The 16621-nt window shown below is 53.0% G+C and overlaps 1 protein-coding gene across 10 annotated transcripts in view; it reads left to right on the top strand.

Annotated features, from left to right (window-relative positions):
• Window positions 1-16621, top strand: part of COBL (cordon-bleu WH2 repeat protein) — a 136389-nt gene that overhangs the window by 90052 nt on the left and 29716 nt on the right. For 7 of the 10 annotated variants that reach the window (XM_053926948.2, XM_053926950.2, XM_053926954.2 and 4 more), the window contains 2 exons: window positions 1545-1668; window positions 4724-4894. In XM_053926948.2, coding sequence (XP_053782923.1) covers window positions 1545-1668; window positions 4724-4894 — 295 coding nt within the window. Of the gene's footprint in view, window positions 1-1544; window positions 1669-4723; window positions 4895-9568; window positions 12349-16621 lie in introns of those variants that run through there. The other 3 variants (XM_053926955.1, XM_053926956.2, XM_053926957.2) reach the window with 2 other exon arrangements.

The raw sequence follows: 16621 nt of genomic DNA, 5'->3' as shown, positions 1-16621 counted from the left end.
GAAAGGTATAACGCCAGAATGTTCTGCAGAATTAAGGGGCACGCGGATGGCAGGGATCGCAGGTGCGCAGACAGCGGGGGAGGACTCCGCCAAGGACACGCCGTCGTGAGATTTCAGGGCTCCGGAAGAGACGGCATCCCCCAGCCCGCCGAGGAAAGCAGGTCCTCCAGGAGACCCGGGGGCACCTGGCACAGTTTCCAGCTCAGAGTGGGTGGGTAATGGGTCAGCATTTTGAGAGGCACTAACTAACAGCCGAGACCCCATAAGCGATTATGCTGACTGTTCATGGTGGTAGAATAGAAACACTGTCAGATTTTCAAGGTCTCTTAACTTTACCTCACACACATCTTGTCTCAGAAAGCTGGTAGAGGTGGTGCTCCCTGAAAATGAAGATGTGACTTCTTAAAAAAAATGTGGAGGATCCAAGAAGCAAGTGGTAAAAAAAATTGCGTAGGGGGGAAGGAATTTCTAGGAAACTCAGAAAGCAAATCAGCCATCAAGTTCAGAGAAAACGAAAAATAGCCTAGAAAGAAATGTGGGCAAAGACACACTGTATACCTCAGCTGGAGGGAACTCCTCCTGCAGAAAATCTGTTTTGCGTAATTATGACATCCATGGAACCGTATGTGTAGCCAAATAGGGAATTGAAATCTCGTGCTGTGAGTTTTGAAAAGATTGGGGAATCGGGATGGAAAGTGTGAGTGTGTGTCTCAAAGAACTAAACCCTCGTGTGTACGAGGGAACCAATATCTAACATGGAGTCAAGAGATAAGCTTATTATTTATGAAAATAAGCTTAATTTTAAAAGAAAAAGGAGTTTCAAGTGGTTGGGACTGCGGTGGGGGCGGCAGACCAGAACCTGCTGGTTGGACTCTAAGCTTTGTGGAACTATTTGGCTTTTTCTTGTGTCTGTTTTACATAAAATGTAGAGGGATTTCTGGTGTCATTAATACAATGCTGTGTAATTACTGTTTTTTCTTTATTTTGCATAGGTTATAATAAAGTATAGAGGGAAGAAAAATATGATTTTTAAAAGAAAAACTGAAGACCAGAAAAATGTATGCCAAGTGTTCGTAGTTAAACTGAGTGTTAATAAAGGGATTTTCCCTCCCATTTGCTTACATAATTTCCCAGACCCTTGAAACGATGTGCATGGTTTTTGTTCTTCCTCCTGTGAGGACACCGTCCATCATGGCAACTCTTGGTACAGCTTCCGGGAAGAGCAGTTTTTCTCTGTGCTTCATTGGGAGCTAAGGATGGTGCCCATGCAGAGGAAGCCCTTTCTCACCTTCATGCTGAGATGTTAGCACATTGCCTACTTGGTCTGGGTCCTGGGGGTGTCTCTGAGCATCCCCGGTAACCTCAGGGCCACCCCGGAGTGACATAGCAAGCTTGTCCTGTCCACCTGGGCCCCCAGACCCAGGAGGGACAGCCTCCCTGAGAGCACTGTGTCCCCGAGCTGGCGTCTCCATGCTCAGGGTCCCATGGGCACTCCTCCCCCTGTGTCCGGGGCTCTGACACAGACACTCCTTTGTGCTCCGCAGATGTCGCTGGGGTCACAGATGGACCTACAGAAGAAGAAGAGGCGGGCACCGGCCCCCCCGCCGCCCAGCCCCCTGGTGCCCCCGCGCACCGCGGACCGCGAGGAGAACCGGAAGGGCACAACGGGTGAGTGAGTGGCCTGCCGTCTGCCCACCAAAGGCGGCTCTGCCTGTGACCCTAGGCCTGCCACTAACCTCGCGGCCGCCGCTGGCCTGGCATTAACACCAAGTATTAACGCGAACAAGGGGGCGGGTGGACATGAACGGTCTGGCCTTCGGCGTCCACGCAGTCTCACAGGCAAGCAGGAGGCGGGCGGTGGGGTGGGTGGTGGAGGATGGGGGGAGAAGCTGGGGAGGGCAGGCACGGACAGCGTGACTGTGGATGAGTGGCCTGCGTCTCTGAAGGAGGAAGGTACGCTGTGTGCTGTGAAATCAGCTTTCGGTCGACGGCAGTTGGGTCATTTTCGACCACCTTGATTGAAACTGATCTCCACTTACACACCTTTCACATACGTCGCAAAGGCCCCAATATCTCAGGAAAAAAAGAAAAGAATCCAGAGGAAAGAGGTCAGAATCGTAATATCTGTGAGCAGCGACCTAAATCCCGCCCCCTTGTGACAGGGAAGTGGAGAGAAGGGATGGAAGTCTCCACTGCTGGGGATGGTTCAGTTTTTCTAACACCATTCAGGGGTGGTTCTCTCACTGAGGCAGCACAGAAGCAGTTCTTGAAGGACCTGTGACAACCCCCGTGACTGCAGGTGCGTCAGAGCCCTCTAGGAAGCAGGCAGGTGGCCACTCTGGTGCCCTCTCATCCACCTGTCACCCCACGTTTTGCCTTTGACTTAATGGCTTCAGCACCCCGCCCTGGGGCTACTTGGCTGTTAGTCAGCATCCCCCCCACCCCATCAGCCCCTCACCGCTAACATTGGAGTGTTTCACAGCCGGGGAATCGGTGGTTGATCCTAAGGAGCAACTGCCTGTATTTCGTGCCCATTAACCCTCTTTCCAAAGGGACATAGGCTCAGGTTTAAAGAAAACATGCCCAGTAGCTCATTACAATAAGCCTCATTTCTCCCTTTTTCATGATGAGATCCCCACCCTTCCTTCCAAGCCCTCCTCCCCCTGCCTTTTCATGAAGGGGCAACAACCCACAGATTTAGCGTTCCTTGTAGAAATTCTAAGAAGCGTCCACTTTAAGTGGCAGTGGGGATGTGCCTGAGTTGTGCCGGTCCTCAGGGCCACACAGCCCGTGTCCGCACAGGCAGGGCCTCCTGACTCAAACCTGAACAGCTGAGGCCTCCTGTCCAGTGTTCTCAGAGAGCTGGGCCTGGGGTCAGCACAAAGCAGGGTGGCCGTCTGAACATAGAAAACTGGAGGGAAGATTCCCTCGCTAAGGAATGTGCCACAGAGAGGAAGTGTGGCTGGTAGTAACTCACTGTGGAGCTCTCCCGCTGGTCCATGAACTTTTACATGCCAGGGCGGAGGAGGCCAAAGCACCTTCCTGCTAAAAACAGCTTGAATACTTTCTGAGGTCACGGGGTGGTAGAGAAGGTCTTGGTGGACATTTTGAGGCAGACTTTCTCCCCACCACAAAGCCCCATGAATGAAAAGCACACTAACATCGCCACGGGGAGAACTTATAGCCGAAGTCTACACTTTAGTTGAAACGTATAAATAATAAAAGGAGCCCCTGTCCACACACACACACACACACACACACACAATGTTGAGCATCTTTTTCTTCTTGGACGTATTTGTTGGCTAGATTTAGGTCCTGACCCAAATTTCATAGCAAACAGAAATAAGCTCCTGGGGTCAGCCTGTTCCTCCCGCGGGCCATGCCCAAGCCAGGCAGTGCCCATCCACACCGCTCTCAGCTTACGGGCACATGGAGGCAGGAAATGACGTGTAGATATGGTGAAATCACTGTTTCCCGTGTCTAAGGAGCTATAACCAAGAGCAGGAATACATGGATATGTCTCTCGATGAAGAAATGATGCTGCTTAATATTTTTATTATAATCTGATCAAGAGCATGAACCAGTGAATCTGTTAGTTGCTGGGAGAGTCTAAACTTTAAAGCTTGAAGAAAGCATTTCTAAAAGAAATAATAAGCATGACTTATGACACTACTAATTCACGTCCCTGATTAAGTCAGTGACTTTCAAAAATTGTATTAACAGAAGAAAGCCTTATTTTTGTGTAGAATTGTGGAGGGACCCCCAGTGTGCAAACTCTCCAACTCTTCTAGACAGAGTTGAATATGATTACCCTAAACAGCGGAGCAGGTTGACAACGCAACGAGGCTTAAAGAGGTAAGCCAAGTTAGTGGTCACTCCATCACACGCGAAGGGATTCTGAAAGGCGACGAGAGTAAGCTAAAAACAAATCTGCGAACCTGGAGTACACCAACATGAGTCAAATGAGTTCCTTTTAACTTGACGGAGAATGTGAGGGTGCTTTTAAGAATAGTTTCAAGCCCAGCATTTAAAAATAGTTGGGCCTCCCAGAAACAAATTGCAACCGAGCAGATATTTCCAAATGGGCCAGAGGATCATCCACTGTGTATGTTAAGTGTTAAACTTTGAGTAAAGTTGATTTGCTGCCAGGTACAGTTGGGTTTGGTGCTGGGTGAGGAGGGACTTAGTGCAGGGTGTGGTTGGATTTGGTGCACAGTGTGGTTGGATTTGGTAGTGGGTGTGGTGAGGTTGGATTGGTGCAGCGTGTGGATTGATTTGGTGCAGAGTGTGGTTGGAATTGGTGCAGGGTGTGGTTGGAATTGGTGCAGGGTGTGGTTGGATTTGGTAGTGGGTGTGGTGAGGTTGGATTGGTGCAGCGTGTGGATTGATTTGGTGCAGAGTGTGGATTGATTCGGTGCAGAGTGTGGTTGGAATTGGTGCAGCGTGTGGATTGATTTGGTGCAGGGTGAGGTTGGATTTGGTGCAGAGTGTGGTTGGAATTGGTGGAGGGTGTGGTTGGAATTGGTGCAGGGTGTGGTTGGAATTGGTGCAGAGTGTGGTTGGACTTGGTGCAGGGTGTGGTTAGATTTGGTGCAGAGTGTGGTTAGACTTTGTAGTGGGTGCGGTTGGATTTGGTGAGGGGAGTGATGGCAACACACCCTCTGTATGAGGGTGGGAGCCTCTGGCCTTAACCTACTGAAGTAACCCTCATTGATTCCATTAGGTGTTGGACGGCAGGTGCCACAAAAGCCTCCCAGAGGCACTGCTCGGGGGCCCCCCCAGTTAGTGCTCCCCCCGCCCCCGCCCTACCCTCCTCCTGACACAGACGTGGCAGAGCCTCTCGGCTTTCCCGGGGAAGGCGCCGCTCCCGAGGCCTGCGACCTGAGACCCACACGTATGTGCCTGTCGTTCTCCTGTCTGTGCGTGTTGACCGCTCCCCTCTCTGGTCCCTGGTGTCGGGGCTGGGTTTCCGACTTTCCATTCTCACCCGGGGTGTCTGTGCCTTTCTTCTCCAGCTTCTCCTTCCAAATGCTCAAAGCAATGTGTCCTGCTCACCAGTGAGTGCCGTGTGGGGACCCGTAAAATGTGATTTAACCCCTTAATCATTCCAATTGTGGTTAGACTTCAGCCAAAGTTGTACCCGTTGGGAGGAGACAGCCAGCTGGAAGCTAATGTTCCTCAGGGTAGAACTAACCTCAGAATGTCTGCAGGTAGCAGCAGCACAGCCCAGCACAGCAGCGAGTAGACTTGGCTATGAGCTCACTCAGGGAAACGGTGAGTGCAAAGCAGGGCTGTGCGCAGGAGCTCGGAGGGCCAGGGAGCCAGAGCCTGGGCCACGTGGCCAGGGGGCCAGCACTAGTCCCATCACTCTGCAGAAAAGGAGACTGAGGCACCAGACGGGGGAACTGCTGGGTGCGAGTGCAGCCATCGCCAGCGCGAAAGGCTCCTCTTGTTTCCGTCTTGTCCCACGCGGTGCGAGATCAGGCTCAGACCGTTTCCTGCTCCTTCTTTTGGACGCTGATAAGCACTGCGTGTAGCACCCTCGCCTCCAGGTGGGGCGTGTTTTATACATTTAACTGTGTTTGCGTCTTCACCTGGCATCACCTGACCGCCACGCCTGCATGTGTCTCCGTCAGGGCAGCCCTGTCCCAAAGCAGGCGCACCCTGGGCTGCATTTTCCAAATGTGTCACGTCCCCCTGTGCTCCACCCAGGAGGGTGGGGGAGCCAGTGCCCCCATGAGTGCCACAAAGTTCATTCTTTCCCACCAGGGGGATGTCGCAGTGTTTTCTATCCTCTTTGGAAATGCAGACCTGCTCACTGCCCACTTCTGGGTGAAGGAGGTCATCGCCGAGTTACTTTCTCCAGGCAAAATAATCCTGACTCGTTTTATCTTTCTTCACAAATGCTTCATTCCAGCCTTAAAATACGTTTGATCGTCTGGACGTTGGATGTGCTTCCGAATGCAAACGAGTTCTCCTAGGGCATCAGAAGCTCAGGATGAGACGCAGGAGGCTGAGGCGACGGCCGAGGCTGAGACCACCCCGAGCGCCTCACATCTGAGGCAGTGGGTTTCAGCTCACGGCCACCAGCTTTCGGTGGCCTCACCTGGGGCTGCTGCTGTCACCCTCAGAGTGGGTTCCCAGCATGTCACTTTCTTCTGAAGCCTGAAGTTGTGATCAAAGGTTGAGGTTCTCTTTGTCTCTTCTCTGTACTGTCTTGGCGGCTGACCTCCTCAGGATGAGGTTGAGGGGCCTGTGGCTGAATTTTCAGGGGGAGAAGGGAGACCATCTCTTCTGATAGTTCCGTAGGAAAAGGAAACCTTTCCCAGAAGCCCCCAACTGCGGTGTCTGTCGTGCCTCACTGACCACAGCTGGGCACTGCATGGCCCAGTCCCTGGGAAGGACAGAGTCACCGTGGATAATTCAGGCCCAGCCTGACCTCCCGGGGTCAGGTCAGCTTTCCCCAGGTGTGTGGACAGATGTCATTGTGCTGGTTGACACTGGAGCTCAGTTCCTTGGAAATGGGGGAACTCACAGCTGGAAGGCAGCTGGCAGTGACCCCCACACCAGGCCTGCAGTCCCCAGCTTGGTTGCAGCCTGGAGCATGTAAGACGTGTGATAAGTAGTGTCGAGAGGTGTGAGTGGTGACGAGTGAGTAGGTGATTCAAAGACAGTGTGGCCACGCCTCTGAGAGTCAGAAATGGCCAAGCAACCGTCATCCTCAAAGGGCAATTTTAATGCAGGCCTGGCCTCTTCAGGCCTGGCTTCTGCCTGCATCTATCATTTGCTGCTCTGCAGCCCAGAGGAGCTGCCGGAAATGCCCCTGACATTAGGCGGCGCCCAGTTAGTGCCCAGCAACTAGAGGGTCCGGTTTCTTGATAACCCATGCGGCTAAGAGGAGAGCGGAATAGGTTGGCCAAGTTGTATGCCTGACCTTTAACTCTCCGGAACCTTGTATCTCATTGATGAGTACTGCCTGCTACAGGAAGCATAACTGTATCTCTTGCAAAGTGAACTTACAATAGACAAAATGTAGCTGTTCAATGTCAGCTCGGGGCAGGTGGAAAGCTGTGTGCACCATCACCTGGGGCAGAATGGAGGCTCCTCTTGGCTGCTCAGTGGTGCCAGCTTCGTCCTGGCAGCCACAGCCGGGCTGGCCTGCGGAGCCGGAGCCGGTAAATACTTACTGCATGCGGCACGTGTGGGAGGGGAGCAGTGGCTGAGCTGTGGACCAGCTCCAAGTTGTGGCTCAGCGGTCATGGTGAATGGGCCTTCGGCGAAGTGTGCGAACACAATTGTGGTCAAGCAGGATAGTGGTTTTCGGCTCTGTGTTCCGTAACCCTTTTCTTCGTATTAATAAGCTTTCCCATTAACTTCAGCTGTGTAGTCACACACACAGGTGCTTCAGGCACTTGTCTAAACTAGTCTAATTGCATACGGGTTTTTTTTCCTCATAACTTTCTAACGAGCTTGCTTTCCGCTCGCATGCGATGCCGGTTGAACCTTCGCTGTGAAATGACGCTGATGAAGCCTGCCCCGCTAATTGCCGTGAGTTATTTGTTTTTGAGATTTGCAGAACTGGTTATGACGAGGCTGCTCACCTTTCCTCGATGACTTGTTCCGATGGGAAGACCCTGGGGACTTAAAACGGCGCACAGAGAGCTCACATGACAGTTCCTCAGGTTGCCTTTTATTTTGCCATTGAACTGTCTCCTGAGAGTCATTTGCTTACACGTTTTCCTCCGCCAGCCTTAAGCAGATCAGCTTCTCCTTCGATGTACGTGTGCAGGGTAATTGGCAGATGATTCCAAAGGGAGAAGGGGGTCATCGTCTTCTGTTCTGGGTGGCACATGGAGCGTAAGAGCCGCTGCGATGCTTCTAGCCCATCAGTTTTCAAGTCGTGCACGGGCCTCTCATTCTCCGGAACTTTAAAGGGATTCTAAAACAAGGAAATGAAATCAGAGAATCAGACCATCCATTTTTGATTGGAAGACAGTAATTAGAGTTTGCTGGATGTAAAGTCACTAATAACGGCAGTCATCAGTCCTGGAACAGGCAATGTGACTCAGCAGCAGAACTGAGAATGTAGGGGCACCGCAGGCAGAGCTCAGTGGTGTCCTGGCAGGCGGACCAGGCGTGTGGTGCGGGCTGTGCCCAGGGAGCAGCCGTGAACTTGCCTGAGCAGGCGGCATGAAGCTGGAGAAGACAGGACAGGAATTTGGCTGATGCTGTCACATTGGGACCGATCTGCTTTCAAGTCACCTAACGTCGTGCTCTGGAATTTAAATGGAAATTAAACATGCCGCCTGTTTCCAAACAAAGTAGCGAAGCCCAAATCTGCGAGGCAGTGTGGTTCTGAGAGTCCTGTTTGTCCTGGAAGTCCCCCAGCCCAGGGGCGCTCTCTGGCCCTCGCCTTGTGTTTACTTGCCACTTTCCATCCCCTGCGAGAGAGCCGGCCCCGCGGCTGCCCCTGCGGCCCTGGGAAAGGGCACCACGGCCAACGAACAGGAAGGGGATGGGGACCAAAGGGCTCTGCTCACAAAATGGGTAAAATGGAAGGAAATCGGGCACTGTGGGAGCAGAGTCTGCCCCTGCTGAGAAGTACATTAAAAAAAAATGGAACTGAATGTTTAGCCTACTAGTATCGTACCTTGAAAACCATTCAGTTCACCCAATCTGAGCTAAAGATTGAATTCTTAGATGCAAAGCACCGAGAATTGTGATAGAGCTATGTGATTGTACTAGGAAAGGAAACTGATGAACTCATTTCCTTTTGTTCTTTTTTTTTTTTAGCCCTTTACTTACAAGCTACTGTGTCCCTAACTGGAGAGAGATTGAAGAACTCAGTTATAGCTCAGTAGGGCCAGAGATGGGGGGCCACTGGACCTGGACACACTGTTGCAATTTCGAGAATGTTGCAAGCCAATCACTAAACACAACCATTATTAAAGAGTACATTATGTAAGCTTACAATTAAATGAGCAATATTACAAACAAAAGTAACAAATAGTGAAAACTCATCACTTCCTAATTACTTACTACCTTGGACTATTTCTGTGTTCTTGAGCTTATTTACATGTATCGAATCAGTGTGATTCCACAGTATGTAACAGTAAAAATCCTATGTAGCAGTCTGCTGCTGAGAACCTTTTCCTAACCCTGCATTCAGCAACTGATGTCCATGGCCGGAAATCCACAGGAGGGGAATTTACACTGTGGAAATCAGCAAAGGTTGCAAACCAGCTGGCCGCTGTCTCGGCCAGCAGAGACTTTCAGGTTCGTGTCAACTCCAGATAGTTTCATCTGACAACCTAAATGAAACCGCAAGAGCAAAGACGCCCATAACACAGCTCTTTCGGGAGATGGAATGTGTGTGCGGGATCACGAGACCCTCTTCACAACTGCCGTAGACGAAGACGGAAAGGAATTGTGAGGGGCCACAGTGGGGGTTCTGGCCGGTGCTCTCGCTCTGTGCGCTGTTTATGCCCCCAGGGCCTGGTCGGTGCATGCCAAGGTGATGTTTGTTTTCCTGGGGTGCGTTCATACTTTGCCGTTTATTCCCCCACAGTTTACTGCTGCGCGCCATTTCCTAGTCACGCCAAGCGCTTCTGATGACAGCCCTCGTGGAGCTCCGTGCCTCTGAACTCCGGCCCTCCGCGGCCCGTGCCCTGACTCTCCCGTCCTCGACACTGAGGGGCTCACGCGCACAGCGCGGTCGACTCTCTTTAGAATTGACCGATCATGCATCACCGGCAGAGATTGGTGTGACCGGGGTCCCTGTGTCCTCATAGGTGGCAGAGACTGTTATACGTAAATTCTGGTTGATGATCCTGACCTGTCTGAGATTCCACTTTCACCGATACATGGACATGCTTCTGTTACGAACCTTGCTTTATTTTACTTCGTTATTAATTCATATATTTCTCCACTGACACTCAGTTGCAGAATTCCATCCCTATTTGCCTTTGAACTGGATCGCGTCTGTAAATTGACCAGTGAGGTCCATTGGGGTAGGAACATTCTGCCTACCTGGCATGACTAAGGCCTGCACACACGAACTAGAAGTTTCTGTAGGAGCTCACGACCTATATCTGTGTGCTCAGGGATACACAGGACCCGGCGCTTTTGTAAGGGTTTCTCAGGGTTTCCTATCCCTGTGTTCTCCAACACGTAGGCCATTTGCAAACCGAAGAACGAGGAAGGAGCGCCTCCCTCCTCCACTCACTGCGCACTCAGTCCGTTTCCCCCCAACACTGAAGACTCGCTGGAAGCAGGCCTTGCGCCGGGGCTGTCACAGTGACGGCACATGGCCGCACACTTGGACTTCGCTTACCTGGGCTCCCCTTTCACAAGGAAGTAACAACCGCTCTGTTTGACCAGTGCTGGTCCAGAGGGCTATACAAGGAATAGTGACGTCCCAGGGTGTGGCCACCACTCCGTCCCCCGAGGGGTGTGGCCGGCTCTCCCTAGAGCGCCAGGCCCCTCTCCCTTCCTGGGAAAACCCATCCCGTTCCTGAGAACTCGTCACCTCAGCCGTCCTGAGACAGGCAGGCAGGGAACAGTAGCCATGTTGGGGTTCGGGGCTCAGGGTAAGAGACTCGCTTGCTTAGGTTAACTTTTGTTATTGTGCAAAGGTACAGTTGAACTGGAGAAGCTTGTCATGTTTTTCTCCAAAATATCTTTTTAACGTTATTGCTCAAAGTAAGGAAAAGAATCGGTTGGTGTTTTTTACGTGTATGACTGTTGTCTGGTGTATCACACTGAAAATGGTCGTGATGACAGTGTAGGGGTTGTCGCCACTGATATTGATAATTAACAATCAGGAAATATAAGCTAGAACATATAGAAATGCATAGCTAGAGCTATATGTAACCCATCTAGTGCCATATGTTGGTGAAAAGAAAAAACCAGAAGGTTATAGAAATTACTCACAAGAAAACAGAACAAGTTAGAAAGTGCCTTTTTTTTTCTTTTGCATTAAAATAAAGAACTTTTGTCTGATAAGTAGCCATCATTTGCCCTCAAATCATTAAGTGGGGAAAGTCTAAACAAGAAAAGGTAGTGTTTACCTAAACGCTGGGGAGAGCACCGGGGTTTATGGCCCAGACTTTAAAGACTGTAGAAGATTGTATGTAATTACAGCAGTGTGCAAGAAGTGGCTATTAGGCCGAGGGAAGAAGCGGAGTCTGCAGGCACACCGTTTGGAGGAGGCCAGGGGCGAGCCTGAGTGCTCTTAGAGTGGTTGGTTAAGGAGGCAAAAATGTAAAGCAAAAGGCATCTCCAACTCTGTGTGAAACAGAGGAGGCAGACGTAGAGGGGCGGGGACAGGAGGGGAGAGATGCAGCCACGGCACCCTGACCGCCTGGGTTGTGCAGTTAGCTGACGACGTGGATTCTGGACAGAACCTCGGGGCTCTCAGTCCCCGGGATGGCCTGGCACGGGAGAGCTGCGTGAAGTTCGGGGTACTTGGTGAGCGCCTGTCGCAACACCATGCTGACCGGCGATCGCGTATTCTAGGAGTCTGACAGATCCGCTCAGGGACACTTTTATTCTGAAGCCCTTGCATCTCAGATGTTTTCATTTCTGGCGCGACCTCAGAACCCATCCCTCCTTGCAGATCATTTGTTCCCCTTGCAAGCCAACGCGAGACCCATCTGCTTCCTTTTCTCCAGAATGTTGCGGCGGGAGTTACACTAAAAGAGCTCAGGTTGGAAGTGGTTCACATTTCCCAATGGCAAGGCCCATCAAGCTGACCAGTGGCCGGTCCCCATGAGAGCTCACAGCACGTGCTGAGGTCAAAGAGACATTAATTCTGAATTACTTTCCATCTACAGTTGGCTTAAACCTTTACATTTTCACCAGAGAGTCTTGTCGGTGGTGGGCTTGGAATGAGCGGCGGTGTCTGACCTGCCGTCCTGTTTGTAGGATAAGGTTTTACTGCTGTGCATGGCGGCTGCTCTTGGCCTGTGTGGAGGCTCTGAAATCCCTCAGTTGTGAATGCAGGCACCTGGCTCTACAAAGAAACCTTTGGAGAAGTCTCAGTGTAGTCTGCTCGCTGGGTGGCAACCTGGCATCTGCCCCACGTTTGGGGTGCTGGTCAGCCGCTCACGCTCTGCTCTTGTGTTATTTGGGTCCGTGATGTGACCCTGCTTGTTCACGGCCTTCATAACTCGTGTAATCTGATGCAAAACATGTCCGTACACGGGCTAACATTTTTCATAGCAAAACAAGGTTTCCTGCGATAGGGGCAGGATTGGCACCTTCCAAACGTTGGGAGAGGAGGGGAGGGCCCACCACACAAGTGCCGGAGGCGGCTGGAAGCAGGGCCGCTGTCCATTGTCCCGGACTTCCTCCGCCCCCCCCCCCCCCCCGGGGCCCTGCCTCCTTCTCCCTGCTCTGAATGGTGTGTGCATGCTCTGTGTTTCTGCAGATGTGTGTGCACGTGCATGTGTGTTCCCGTGTGTGATTGTGTGTGCGCATCAGTGCACGTGTGTGCTCCTGTGCGTCCACAAGTGTGTGTGCAAACTCGTGTGCTGGTGCACATGTTCCCATGTATGTCTGCATGTGCATGCCTGCCGGTGTGCATCCGTGTGTGGACGTCCCTGTGTGTTCACAAATGGGTGTGTACCGTGTGTGCATGTGCATGTGATTCTGTGTGCACCTGTACACATTGCACACACGAGCACCATTGTGTCCACATGTGTGTGCATGTGTGCTCCGGTGTGTTCACAAATGGACGTGCGCATGTTTCTACCAGTGCGTGCATGTGTGTACATGTGGTGTGTGCATGTGTGTGCATGCCCACGTGTGTTCCTGCATGTTTGTAGATGTGTGCGCACGCCTGTGTGTGCACTTTCTATATGCACCTGTGTGCATGTGTGTACATGATGTGTGCACACACCTGTGTTCACGTGTATGTGTGCCCCTGTGCTCATGCCTGTGCACAGCTGTGTGCATGTGTGTGTTTGTGTGTTACTACCTCATGGCTCGTACCCAACAAACACGGAGCAGGAGGAAGACTCAGAAGAGTTTGCCGACTGTGGTCATCATGGCGAAATGCTGACAGGCAAACTTCAAAGGCCCCGGCAAGGCGATGGTCCAGCTCTTACTGCATGAGGCTCAGCATTACCTGTGTCTGAGTTCCCCAGCTCGGCCGGTCACTGGGAGCGGCACGGAGCTGCTCACCATTCCACCCAGCACTCTCTTCCGGGAGGGCTTCTCGCACGGCTGCGAGATTGCCGCTCTCCTCTCTGTTTATTCTGCCTTTCATTGCTCTCTACAACCCTTCTTTTTTCTCCTTAAGAAAGTAATAAACTTTTGTGACTATGGATGAAGCTACGTAAAAGTCAGAAGGTCATATCTACCCGTATCCTTTGGTAAAGACAGAAAAAGAAAAGAGAGAGAGAGAGGAGAGCTTTTGAGGCCATTGGGACCGGCCACAGCGTCTCCAGGGTGGCGAGTCCTCAGACAGCTCGGGGAGGAAAGCGAGGGCCTGAGTTGGGCTGCAGTGGTCAGCGCAGCCCGGATGTGTCCTTCTCTGGCATGTGAGTGACTCGGGGGACAGAGGCAACGTACACGGGTCTGTTTCGTGTGAGTGAGGAGTGGCGTTATAAAGACTTCCTGTGCAGCACAAATCCTAACCAAAAGGTGGGAGTGGACGGCAGATATCACTGGCCCGCGGACATGTCCCTTCTGAGGAGTAAAGTTGCCAATGTTAAGAAAGGCTTGCCTTGGAATTATGTCCCCTGTGGGGCGGAGGGGTGGCCAGGCACCAGGGCAGCCCCACCCGGCCACCAATAGCCCCTTGCTCACCCAGGTTAACCAGATGCTGAAGGGGACGGGTCCTCATGGATACTGGTGGGTGCCCCACTCCGCTCCTCCACCAGGGGGAGCCCTGGCCCTCCCAGCGGTGGCCGCCTGGGCAGGGAGACAAAGGCCCAGCTGGTGACAGTACATGACCAGTGGCTGTGTTCGAGGGTGAGCCCGCTCTTCACAAAGAGGGGACAGCAAGGTGGGGGGCGGGGGGGGTCCACCTGTGCTCAGAGGACCGAGACTCCGTCCACTCTGGCCGGCGTGATGCTGGCTGGGACCTAGAAAGGAAGGGAGACCTGCCGTGTGTGTGCGACTCTACCCGTGTGTTAACACACCCCTGTCTCCATCTGTGCCGCTCTCTCCTGCCCCCTCTGTCTAAGTCCGCCAGAGATGTGCAGAGATGCAGCATCCAGCGGTGGTGGCCTGGCTCAGGTTCAGCCCGCACACACTCACACACGTGCAGGGCGCCTGTCTCAGCCAAGTGCCCGCCCCGCTGCCGCGCTCTGCAAGGACTGAGAACTGGAGCACTGAGCCCTCCCAGCACCTCCCTTGCCACAGAATCAGGAGAACACGGTGCATCCGTACGTGGGGGGGGCGGAAACCTGCCACCGTGTGACCCAACTCCAGCCCAGGCCCCTGGCCCCAGCCCTCACGTCCGCCTCTAGACCTTCGTCATCGTGCCTGGCCAAAACTTCAGACCCACAGAACAGGAGCTGCCCTTGCCCACCCGGCCCTGGCAGCCACCATCCTAGTTTCTGTTTTACAAACTTCACTCCCCTGGGACCATCACCCGTGAAGAGTCCCATAGTGTTTGCCTTTTTAGGACTGATTTCAACCCTAATATCCTGCAGGGCTGTTCCTCTTGTAGCCCGGAGCAGGGTTTCCTTCCTTTTTAAGGCCAAACAGTATTCCACTATCTGTGCGTACCGTCGTGGTTAATCCATTTTTCGGTCGATTGGCCATGGGTTGCTCCCGTCTCTTGGCCGCTGGGAATCCTGGTGTTGTTGTGAACTTGAGTGCGGTATCTCTCTGAGGCCCAACTTGCGGTTTTTCGTAAGTCTGCCCAGAAGGGGCTTGCTGAGGAATCAGTTACTATGCGTCTGCCTGCAACTCGAACAGGCCGATCCACAGGGAAATTGGTGCCAGTTCCTGCACGTCTACAGGTTGCACAGGCTCTTAAGTCGCCTGTGGTTCTGAACCCATCACTGTGGCCCCAGGAGGGCCGCGCACCCATTGGCTGCAGCGACAATGCACAGACCAGTGCCGGTGAGGAGAACGGGATTGCCACGTTTGATTGGGCCATCGGGGTCCGTCTCCCGGGGAACCTGGATGCTGAGGGAATCCAGCCACGCCCGCTGACGTCCAGTGTGTGTGTGTGTGTGTGTGTGTGTATGTGTGTGTGAGAAAGAGAGAGTGTGTGTGTGCACACAGAGCACAGACACCGCCGCATCTCTGTGCTGGAGTTCAGTTTGCCAGCAAAGGTGGTTTTGAGACTGACCCATGTAGGTGCCTATAAAGTATTTAGAGCAACGGCCAGCTCCCAGCAAACCCTGACCATACGAAACAGGTGTCCCCTGGGTGTCCTGGCCCCTTTAGGGTGTCAGCTTGGCTTCCCTGCTCTGGTCAAACTGGAGAGATCAAGGAACTCGAGCCCTCGTTTTTAAAAAATCAGAAAAATGTGAAGGTTCTGTTGTCAAATAAGCTTCACATGTTCAGTTTTTTGCTTTACATGCTCACACAAAGGATGCGGGGCTGTTTCTAGCTCCCCGCTTTTTCTTTGGATTTCAGTGACTATACACGTCCCCTTTGAAGGGATTTCTTAAAACAAGTCCCTTTGCAGCTCACGACAGTGTGGTCCCCGCTCTCTGTGCCAGATGCTCTCTGGGCCCTCGGACGTGGCGTGTCCTCCCAGCCTGGCTCTGAGCAGCTGCTGGGTCCCTTGCAGCGGGCACATGCTGAGTCTGTGAGAACACCACCAGGCTTGTTTCTGTGTGTGCCCCGAGCCCTCCACACATGTCCATACTCCCCTGGGCCGGGGTACCACGGGCCTGTGCATGCGGCCACTGCCCCCCAAGTCAGAGTCCCCAGTGCTGGTCAGGCTCAGAGCCTCCGAGGACAGGCTGCCATGCCCCCGGTGGACAAAGTTTGTGCCCTGCTCCAGCCCCGCACCCCCGCCAGCACCAGCACGCAGGGCAAGAGGCCCAACTTGGTGTGGCTGCTCGTCACCAGCTGAGTTTAGTGGACAGTTGGGGTGCCCTCTCACGGGCCACTTCTGCATCCACCGGGGCTCCCAGGCAGCCTCACTCCTGGTCTTGGCAGGTGGCCCACGTGCCAGGTCACTGCAGCCCGGTGGCAGCACTGTGACCAGAGCTGGGGTCACAGAGGGCTGCAGAGCAGCCACGTCACCTCCCATGGGCACACGGGCAGCAAGCAGGGGACAGATGAGCCGGCTGGTGGCTCCAGCCCCTCATGCAGCCTGCCAGTTCCGTTCCCCATCAGGGTGCAGACCGGGATGGGGGGCAGTTGGAGACAGAGACTTAGAGCAACCAATGAGACTATTGCTCAGCATGTGTCTTACTTTCCAGAACAACTTCAGACCAGGAGCCTGGTAATGAGGCTTTAAAAAAAGGACATCGGGACTATTTTGGCCCTCTCTGCCGTTTAGCCCTGATGGAATAACAAGCCTTTCAGACGTGTCTGTGTTAGTGGAGTGTAGACAGTGGCTTAACATAAAACACACGCAGACTGATCGCCAGACGTGTGCCGGGCCCCGGCAGGACCGAGTCGCCAGCACGGAGGGATGAGCTGG

Source organism: Desmodus rotundus, chromosome 6 (assembly GCF_022682495.2).
Source record: "Desmodus rotundus isolate HL8 chromosome 6, HLdesRot8A.1, whole genome shotgun sequence".
Taxonomy (NCBI): domain Eukaryota; kingdom Metazoa; phylum Chordata; class Mammalia; order Chiroptera; family Phyllostomidae; genus Desmodus; species Desmodus rotundus.
Note: the sequence above shows the minus strand (reverse complement) of the source record. Positions and strands in the feature narration are given on the sequence as shown.